Consider the following 10,381-nt stretch of genomic DNA (forward strand, 5'->3'; position numbering starts at 1 on the left):
TCTTGGTTCCCAGCTACAAACGCTGGGCAGGCTTTAGATGAGGTTGCAACTGACTGGTAGCCCCTTGGGAGTACCAGGTCAAATCAGGACTAAGCAAAGTTGTGTCCAGAAATTCAAGCCAGCCTCAAGCACAGGCGGAATCAGCCAAATGGATAGACAATGAAAGTGGAGTTCCAAAAACAACCTCAAGGTCATAGCAGAGCAGTGATCATGGATCAATCATGGGAAAGCCAGAGATACACTTATCAGCAGAGCCAAGGGCAGAGACTAGGAATTTATGAAAGGCTGTAAGTATTTGTTGAATGTTGTGGGTTGTGCAGGCAGGACCAGGCAGGGATTGGTAAAGTCATGCCCATGAAAGAACAGTCTAAAGTCTGCATAGATCAGCTGAGCTCTTTTCCACTGCAGCTTAGCACCGTATCTGCAGAGGACTTGCATGAGATCCTTCCTCAGCAAAAGATGAATAATGTGTATTTTGCCAGAGGGCAAATAACACCTTTCTTCTCAGGAAAGTTATGTTACTTTGGGCAGGGAAAACCCGCAGCCCCTTGTGCATTGTTTACACATAATATGGTTAAAACTTAGCTGTTGCCCTAGTACCCCTTATGTTCTGAGTTGTAGGTGCAGGGTTTGTACAAACGGCCCACCACTCTTTCCTCTTGGGGCAAGATCGGGCATTCAGTATGCCTTGAAGCAACAAGGGTTCCCCACTGGGAACAGTCCAATGTGTCCCTGCCTGCTTGAAATTGGTTACAAATATTTAGTGGTTTATGTGAGATATATGGACTGTCGCCTTGCTTTCATTTCCAGAAAGAGAGCTGGATGGCTATTCAGGATTTTCTCACTGAGTTTCAGCCTGATTCTGGAGGATGTCAGGATAGCAAGCAGGCTTCAGTGGGTTGGACAGGGACTGACAGGGTCTTGCTAGCACACGCGTCGCCCTGCCCATTTCTGAGATTGCTATGTAATTGTGGGTTTGTTTGTTTTTTGGTCACTTTCCCTGTTGAACTTTTCCCAAAGTAATTAACATTCTTAAAAAACTCTACCAATGCACAGATGTCCCTCTTTGGTCTTAAACTGGGTAAGGATAGCTCTTGTAAACACACTTTTGGTGTCTCTGGGGCAATTTCCTTTAAAAACCCCAGTTTAAACTCTGAATTTTGGGAGTGCTAATATCGGCTCCCAAGAGCAGCTTGCCATCCCATCCCTTTGTATGTGTTTCGTAACCTTGAAGGCGATGCTACTTAGAGGCACCTTTCCTTCAGGCCAGAGTAGAACCCACTGATCCATAAAGATGGAGGCAGTATTCTCTGTTCATTTAGAATCGTAGAATCATAGAGTTGGAAGGGGCCTTATGGGCCTCAAATCCAACCCCCTGCTCAGTGCAGGAATCAGATTTCTTATTGTAATGTATTCGCGAAGGCTTTCGCGGCTGGGAAAACCCACAACAACCATTTCTTATTATACTTGTATTTCTCCAAGGAGCAGTCTGTAACAATAATTAAGAAGCAGAAATAGTACAAATAGAATTACTAATCATAATACCAAAGCCGAAGTAAAGTATCACATTAAAATAATGGTGGGGTGAAAAGCAGTTTTTGAAACCTGTCCATTTCAGAATGCCCTCCTCCCAGTTCACAGGACTTTTTCTCCCTAGCCTCCTCTGTTCAAAGAGGATCTGAAGGAAATAGGATATGATTCTGGCCCCTTTTTAACCATCTGAAAAGGTTGGTTTTGTCTAAGAAGTCAAAACATCTTTCTGTATCCTGCTGGTGCTGGGGACTTGGAATTTTCTGCCGTCCTTCATTGCACGTGCACTAACGATGGCAGGTCGGGGTCCCAGGGCAAGACTTCCTTTCCATGCTTAGTTTTATCCTCGTTCTTACGTGGGGTGTTGTTGTTTTTTCCACTCATTTCTCTTTCTGGGAAAGAATGGGGAAAAACCCTGACGGGTCATCCAGTGGTCTGCTTACTATGAACCATACTTTGTAGTTTTCACAGGTGGGAGGGTTCCTGTTTCTTTCCAGGACCAATACTGTGCCGGAATGGGGAGGAGACTTAAAAGAATTGGCCTCTGAGGAAGGGAGGTTATCCGGAAGGATAACCAAATCAAGGTGCCCCCACCACCACCACCAGCAGGACTGGAAGACCCGGAGGCTCAGTAAGAATTTCTTTTTCTGAGCAAATGCAGAATGCTGGGGTGCTACAGCTTCTGGCTCGGGGTCGGCCGAGTCAGTGGGTTCAACCTCATTGTGACACTGCATTAGCTCTCGGTGGGTCTCCTTGGTATGATTGTGACCAAGAACAGAATCCCTCTGACTTGCAGGCCATGGGCTCCAGGACGGCTGTGGAAGGCAGTTTCTTTGTTGAAGTGGAAAAGGGCAGTGTTCCCCCAGGGATGGAAAGCAAGTCTTACCCTTTGCAGCATTTTTAGCCTCAGTAACTTTTTTTTTAAGGTTTTGTGCAGGAACAAGTTAGAAGCCACTTCCAGAAAGTTCTCTTGTCTTCCATGGCTGCTTGGCCAGGTCATCTCTGTCTCCAATGTTGTGCTGGACACAGGGGGGGGGGGCTGGAAGTGAGTGTCAGTGGTCCAGGCGATGGTCAGTTGGGCCAAGAACCAGCCCTCGGCCCTTCTGGAGTCTAGAGGAAGTTCTCAGCGTAGCTTGAGAGGTTTTTTTTGTTCCTTATAAAGCAGGCCGTGGCCCGCAAAAGCACATCCCTCAAAAACAGTTTGTCTCCGAGGTGCCCTTACCCTTCCTGCTGCTAGAGACGGACTCTGCTGCTCTTCTGGGATCTCTGCGTGCACTGGGGGAAAACGGTGGGAAGCCCTAGACGTCAAGTATGGAGGGAGGTCCATCCTCCTCAGAGGAAATCCCATGGCTGATGCCCTCTTGCCCCCTTTGGAAATTGGCAGAGTTTTAGATCGGGGTGAGGCTTGGCCCTTCGCCCGCTCCGTTGGGCAGAGCGGATCCCGAATTAGTCAAGAAAACAGAACACCTCATTGATGTGAATAAACGTTTACTAAAACACTGTACTTTGAATATTTTTACAAAGCTGTTTCTACATGGGGGTCTTTTAGGGATATTTTATAAGAAATCTGAGTGCCTGAGTGAAACAATTTGTCTGTCTTGTTAAAACATGAATTTCTTAGCTGTGTATCCACTGAAGGGAGACAAGAGGGTTGTGTTTGTGTGAAACAGGAAAAGCAAAGTGTACTGTATTCTTTTATTCCCCTGTATTTTCTGCTCACCCAATTGGAAGCAGATCATTCATAGACGTTAAGTCGTGTTTATTCATAAATGTGTTAAATGTGTATTATGACCTCAGTTACACCTTCTTGTTCATAGAAATGTGTGCTTTTTGCAATATCCTCCTTTCCTTATTCATGTCTTATGCTTTTACTCTTTGTAGCTCATTTTCCACATGAAGTATCCTTTTCAATACCAGTTAGGTTTAATTTACACTTACGACAAAAATTTCCCACCCCACCTACTCCTTAAAACTTATCCATTGACCTGTCTGTGTGTGTGTGTGTATGTATGTGTGGTTTTGTCTTGGGGGTTTATTTGTTTTTTAAATGCTGATTCAATAAACGTCCTGTCACAGAGTCTGATTGGCTTGTTATTGTTCCCGGTAGGATCTTACGGGCTCCTGGTAGCTCAGCCGAGAGCTGGACAGAAGAGAACGTGGTGGGGAAGGTCCCCTCCAAAGGGAGGTCGTAGCTACTCTGCAGGTCGCCTCCCTCGTGTGCCTGCGTAGCTCCTAAATCTAAAACAACAAGGGACACATTTCATTTCCTTTGCAAGACTTGCCGCGAGACGCCAAGGGTGCTCTTCAGCTGTTGAAACAGTGAGACGTTCAAGGCAGGAAAGGGAACGTTTTGTTCCCATTCAGAAATGAGTATACCGAGGATACTTCTTTTTTTCTTCACTTGTTTTCCAACATTTGGGGCCACTGCATGGTTTGAGTTTCTCTTTGTAAACCAAGAGGCCCACTCAAAGCCAAACGTTGGATTCCTGGGTTGGTCTAAGGAGGTGTTTATTCCCTGCAGATACAGTCTCCCTGCTCTTCAGGAAAGGCAGAGATTGTGAAATAATAATAATAGTAATAATAATCTTTGAAAACAGGGTTAGTGACCAGAGGTTCCTCCTCTCTTGACTTCCTTGCTTTACTTTTGGGATTAAGCTCTTTGCTCTCCTTTTCTTATCTTTCATCCTCTTCTGCTACGCTAGGTTTTCGGTTTCTCCAGGGCTTCCCAGTTGTCTTCCAAACCTTCTCATTTTCCTCAGGCAAAACAAAATGAGCCTTCTCGTATCTTCCCACTCCGTTTTCACAGTGCTTTCCAATGGGACAAGGGAGAGGTGGGCGCGGGCCGCTAGTTTTTAGAAGAGAAACCACTGAGTAGGAGTGGACACGTTGGGGTGAAGCAGAGTTGAGCCCCCTTCCAGACTCTCTCAAAGGAACGGAGCCCGGAGTTTCATTGAAGACACCAAAGCCCATGGGGAGAGGGTATCCCGCAAAGATGCTGCCAGCAAACTTCAGCACCACCGGCCCTTGCACCGCAAGCTGCCCTCTCTGTTGGCGTGAGTCTTGTCATGCTGTCTCGTCCATAACAGCCCAGCACATTTAGGGAAGTCAACGGCAGACCTTCTCAACTGCCAACCACTAGACCCTGCTGACCGGCCCTCCGCCTTTCTGTCCCTTCAGTGGCCTTGCAGACTTCCACAAACAGACAGATTCACCTTCATGGTCAATCACAAACGTACACAGATCTCCACCGACCACAGTATCCATGGTTTTCAGAAATCCGCGAACGCTACCTGTCGTTTCCACCGGAGACTTGAGTGCTTACTTTCTCCAAATCCCTACATCCACCTGACGTAAGACGGGCTCTGCCTAGCTCCCAGATTTTTTTTTTTAAAGCCATCTCTTTAGTTTTAGGCCCCCTGTACCAGATTTCAGCAGCTTTCTCTCTTCCAGGAAAGGTTCCACGGTGCACTTCTGTGAGGCTGTCTAGTTGCTGAGCAACACAAACTTCATCCAAGGCTAGTTTTGAGAATTGTCACCCACTCGGTCTTGTTAGCCTGCATAAAGCCTGTATCTTTATTTTGTTTACAAGATGTTTAGCTGCGCCATTACCAGTGGTCTCTGAGTGGCGTACAATGATATTAAAAACTTTGAAACCATTAAAAATAGGCACTATAATAATAATAATAATCCTATATTAAAAACAGTCATTAAAACATTAATATTAATAAATCCTGCTGCTCACATGGCCGTCTTCCTTACTCCTTAGACCCAGCATCTCTTAAAGCCACCCAGCAATCATCGCTCCATCCAGAAGTGCTACCACAGTTTTGGCTGCACTCAGTATTTTAAGTTCTGGGGGGTCACCCACGGGCAGAGCAGCTCCCTGATTCCGTCCGAGTTCGTTCATTACAGTTAAAGGTACACTGCGTGCCTCCTCCATCAGAAGGTCCCACATTCGATTTTTTTTCTCTCTTGATTTGGGCTGAGCATATTGATTGCTCCCTGGTGAACTGTTTTAATTGATCACAGCCCATTATGAGATGCTTCTTCATACCAAGTTGAGAGTGGGACATAGTCTGCTTACGGCGAAGGTTTCCCGCTGGGTAGGCGTGATGGAGGCAGCCAAGCCACAGCCCTTCCTGTGTGCTGCAGAATCACCACCGGTATCTCATTGGCATCCATGGAGACCAAACTCTGCATTGAATGCTGCTACAGATCCTTCTGAGAGGAAGGTTGCTTTCTGCTTGAAGCTTCTTCTTTTATTCCGCCCTTCCTCCTTTTTTGGGTCCCGTCAGTATACGGCTTGCCTCAAGTGACAAGCTGGACTCTATCTTAAGCCTAGCCACGGAAGGAAGAGGGGGGGACCTTGGGTCACTCTCCATGGCTCACCAGCTTTCCACCCAGTTCCCTGTCTTTCCTTAACAGTGGTGAGACTTCCACCATTCGTGGATGCATCTTTTACACTAGCCCAGAAAGAGCCTTCCTGGTGAAGTGGCCAGTGTCACCTGAAAGCTCACACTGAGAGCCACCACTGATTTAGGTTTGCAAGCGGAGACTGTTAAACCCAGCACTGACTGGATACAACCAGTTCAGGATCTCGGGATCACAGAAGGGCCTTTTCTGTCTCTTCCAACCGAGATCCTTTTCAGAGGGAAGGGTGACATAACATGGAAAACAGGGCATTCTGCTTCCAAGCACCGCAGAGCTGTGTCCTCCCCCCACCCCTGATTGCATTCCATGTCAGCATGCACAAAACCACAGTGTTCATTTGATGTTTTGAGTTTCCTTTTTTTTCCTCTTTTCAGTTTTCATCCCTTTATTTTTCTTTTATGTCTTTTATGTGTGTATGTTTTCCCATGTAGGAGCGATTATGTTTGCCTCCGCATATTTTAGAAGAGACAGGGTTGACCCGGGTGGCAGAGACTGTACAGGCACTTCTGGAGCGGGCCCCCCCAAAACAGCACCACCACCACCATCACCACCAGCAGCAGCAGCAGCAGCACACGGCTGCCGTGTAATGACCCTCGAAACGGTGCTGCTTTTCCCTTGGCCGAGCCGAAGAACTCCCGGATGTGGCTGCTGGTGCGCGGTGTCCAGGCGCGTGGGCCACATGACATTCGAAGGAGGAAATAAATGTGTCCAGGATTCCTGACGGGAATGGGTTTGCTTCATTTCTCCACTTTTTTTGGAGGTCACGAAAAGTTTCCATGGAACTTTTTTAGGAAAAGAAAAATACCTTTGTAAAGTGAGTTTTGTTGGGGGGGGCGGGCGGGATGGGAGGATACAATTTTGCTGGCGGTTGGCTTTGTTTTTAAATGTGATTATTGTGAAATGAGGGCAGTGGTGGAGTTAGAGAAGGGAGGGTGTCCTCTTACGCCAGAAACATGTTGGAAAACGGCAAGGTGCCCGATTACGTTGAATTCAGAGAGCAAGCATCTTTTTGCAGTGCCTTCCTTTCCTTCTTCGAGGTCTGCACATGAGAACTTTCTGTGGTGGACTGGACTTGTGTGAACCACTACTCCCCCCCCTTCACCTCGCAAACCTACACACTCCTCAGCGAGTAGTTGTTAAGTATCCATCTAATAGTTAGATGGTTTTCTGTTTTCCCATTCACTCCCATTGGGTTTTGTACAGTCGGACTGTTTTTTTTCAAGGGGTCTTCCAGTGGCACCCTTTGTCTTGAGAAATTAAGCATGACACGGCTCTGCTACGAATGAAGTCGGGTTCCGGGAGAGGTACCTTCCTGGTAGGATGAATTTCGTTTGCATGGTTGACTCAACCCACAAATCCTTCACAAGCAAACGGAGCCTTTGACCTGTACGTATCAAGCCCTGGGATTATCAAGAGACCGTGGAGGCCAGTTGATACTGCAGGGAAAAATAGGTGCTCTACATTATACATTTTTTTCATGTATAATGCTTTTAATGCTGTTTTAACACTTCCGCACCCTCCCTCCACATGTTTTTAAATAACTTTTCAGAATATGCAGATGAGGCTGAAAATAATATTAGCACTTGTTTTAAAAAGAGATTGCCCAGTAAATCTATACGTGAGATGCAATATGTTTGGATCTAATGTTGAATCTGCCACATAACGCATTGGCTCTACGTGTACCGGATTTCACCTGTTGGCAAAAGGACAGGCTTGGGGCATTTCCATCACGTTCCTGCTCTAGGACAAATTCTGGAGCATGTGCAGTTCAGGAATCCTGTTTGGAGTTCAGGCACGTTCTCATCTCCGCACACGTATTAGGAATCAGTTTGCCAGTTGGAGTCACTTGCAGGTACTGGGGCTCATGAGTGAAGTCGATGCTAATCCCATGACAAAGAAGCAAAGTAGGCCATTAAGAGGCTGCTCCTACAGGCAAATCACGCAGCCATTTCAGGAGTATTTTCTCCTGAATGTACGAGAGTCAGTGTAGCATAACGGGTAGGATGTTGGACTAGAGGGCTCTGGACGTTCAGGTTCAAATCCCTCCTCGGCCATGGAATGCCACTAAGAGGTGGCAATGGTAAAACCACTCAGCTAACTCTCATATCTTGGAAACTCTTATTAGGTTTGCCATTAAGGAAGTTGGCGGCACATGCCACCTGCCCCATTTTTAGGGTAATGCAATCCTTCAGTCATTACCGGGAATGTGAAATCTCTTGCTGGCTCTCTGCATTCCGCTTCTTCATCAAGGTGCTCAGGTGAGGCACTGCTATAAATAAATACTGTTTCTTGGTAGCATAAAAATGCAGATGAAATGGAAAAAAGCAGATGTGTTCAGTATATGAAGTGTTTGTAGAAAGTGGAAGATACAGCAGTTTTATGATAGATGGGAGAAGGAGGAGGAGGTAACAGAATAGTTTGTCTATGGCAACTGATGGGAAAAAATCTAGAAACAGAACTGAAGACTTAGCCGTGTTTTTCCCCTCTGGGGATGCAGCTCTCCTCCCTAAATACATCAATAATGTCCCATTGAAATGAAGTGTGAATGCAGTAGGACTCTTGTATCCAAAGGATCAGTATCCACGATGTCACTTATCCATGTCTGAAAATATAAAAAATATTGAAAGAAAATCCCCAAAAAACTATTTTCACATGTATTACTACAACTGGCCACTAGAGGGAACTGGAGACCATGCTATGAATACTTGTTGGTGAAGAATACCCTAGTTAGTGGCACTCTGCAGTGGCCATTTCTGGTACTGCATGTCAAAATATTTTTTTTCCTTTGTGGCCCTGACTTTGGCTGAGAGATTATCCTCAAACATCCTGATTACTTTCTTATACTTCCTCTTCCTCTCCACAGCCACCCATTCTTTAATTTTCATTTTCATAGCCTTTGTACTGAGTTCTAACCTGCCAGTTTCTTGTTTTTTAATCCTTATGTTTATGATGTTTGTCCCTTTGCTCTTCTAAAATAGACGAAGAATATTTTTAATGAAATCGTTGTTTGTGGCTTAAACAATGGTTTTCTCTTAGCCACGGCCACCTCAGGTTGTCCGTGGCCAGTGTTGCCTCAAGACTCTTTGGTCCTCTTGCAAATATTGACCTCGGTGTCATGCGTGCGGTTTTGCAGAGAAGAAACCTGGCACCAGAGACAATAGAAACGTTGGGAGTTTTCTCCCTCTTCTCATTGAAAGGTTTGTGGTATTGTGGACCTTTGACCAGGGTAGCAAGATCCAGTCCTTTCACAGGTTTCTGGAACGGTATCATGAACTTCTTCCAAATTCTCATTTCCATCTTTGGGGCTGCCCCTTTGAATCACTGTGTAGCTTCTCTTTCCATCCCCAGGGTTTAGCAGCCTGTGGAGTCCATGTCTGTGATCTGGTTTCATGTATAAAACCAAGCTCTGCTCAAAATGCGAGGAAGGAAACTTAGATGAGCGGGATTGGTACAAGATGGACATTTCATGAAGGTTGATATTGTATTCCCACACTCTTGCACTTTTTTCCCCCAACACGAAACCATCTTGGATCTTCATTCAGGTTGCCAAAAACTGCAAAAACCACTTGACCGTTTCCTTAAGAATATTTGCTCGCCCATTCTGCTGGTTTGAAAAAGAGAATCGATCCCTTACGTGGACCAGCCATGTGGCCGAAATCCGGTCCAGTTCTTACCAAGGCAGAAAGAAAACACGCACACCTTTTAAACTCAGATGATTAACGGGGGGGGGGGGCTCATCCGCCTCTCTACCTTAAAATAACAGAAACCCTCCTCCACTATGATGTGCGAGAAGACTACCAGAGATGGGCAGGCGGTCTTGTGCACAGCTGCAGGGCCCCCTCCTGCTAGAGGCTGAGCCCGGCTGCCCCTGCAAGGGGAACGGGCCACGCCACAGAGATGAAATTGGGGCTCTTTGGTGCTCAGGCACTCAGTTAATGACCGGGATTTAACTGCCAAGAAACAAAAGATGCTGTTCAGGAGTTGTGGCTCTCGTGCAAATGAGTACGCGGGCCTTCATCACCTTTCTTGGAGGTGCTGAGTTTTTGTGTCACTGTGTCAGTTTGACTTTTTAGTTTTAGGGTCCTGTGAGGACAAAAGCTCCTCGTTAAATACATATTAATGTCATTTAAAAAAAAAAACAACCAGATCTTTTCATTTACAAATGTATTATACCAAAACAGACAACAAATCCACAACCACTTGAGTTTTCCATTGCAAGTTTTAAACGACTTGGGGATTTTCGTGTTTTGTTATATTTATGTGTAATTTTTCTTATATTCAGTGAGAATGTTTTTTTAAAGAAAAGTGTATAAAATTCTATTTTGTGTGTTTGAAGCAACGATAGAGGATTGTCTTTCTCTTCTGGGAATTATCATGGGGCTAGGCATCCCATTCTGGGCCTAGCGCTTGCTGCGAGGTT

At 45.7% G+C, this 10,381-nt stretch overlaps 1 protein-coding gene across 3 annotated transcripts in view; it reads left to right on the plus strand.

Annotated features, from left to right (window-relative positions):
* Nucleotides 1-6,763, plus strand: part of LRCH3 (leucine rich repeats and calponin homology domain containing 3) — a 112,059-nt gene extending 105,296 nt beyond the window's left edge. For 2 of the 3 annotated variants that reach the window (XM_072996342.2, XM_078389736.1), the window contains one exon: nt 6,393-6,763. In XM_072996342.2, the coding sequence (XP_072852443.2) occupies nt 6,393-6,548 (156 nt within the window). In that variant the 3' untranslated portion in view covers nt 6,549-6,763. The remainder of the gene's footprint in view (nt 1-6,392) is intronic. The other variant, XM_072996347.2, reaches the window with a different exon arrangement.
* Nucleotides 6,764-10,381: the final 3,618 nt, after the last annotated feature.

The sequence above is a fragment of the Pogona vitticeps genome, chromosome 3 (genome assembly GCF_051106095.1).
Source record: "Pogona vitticeps strain Pit_001003342236 chromosome 3, PviZW2.1, whole genome shotgun sequence".
Classification (NCBI taxonomy): Eukaryota; Metazoa; Chordata; class Lepidosauria; order Squamata; family Agamidae; genus Pogona; species Pogona vitticeps.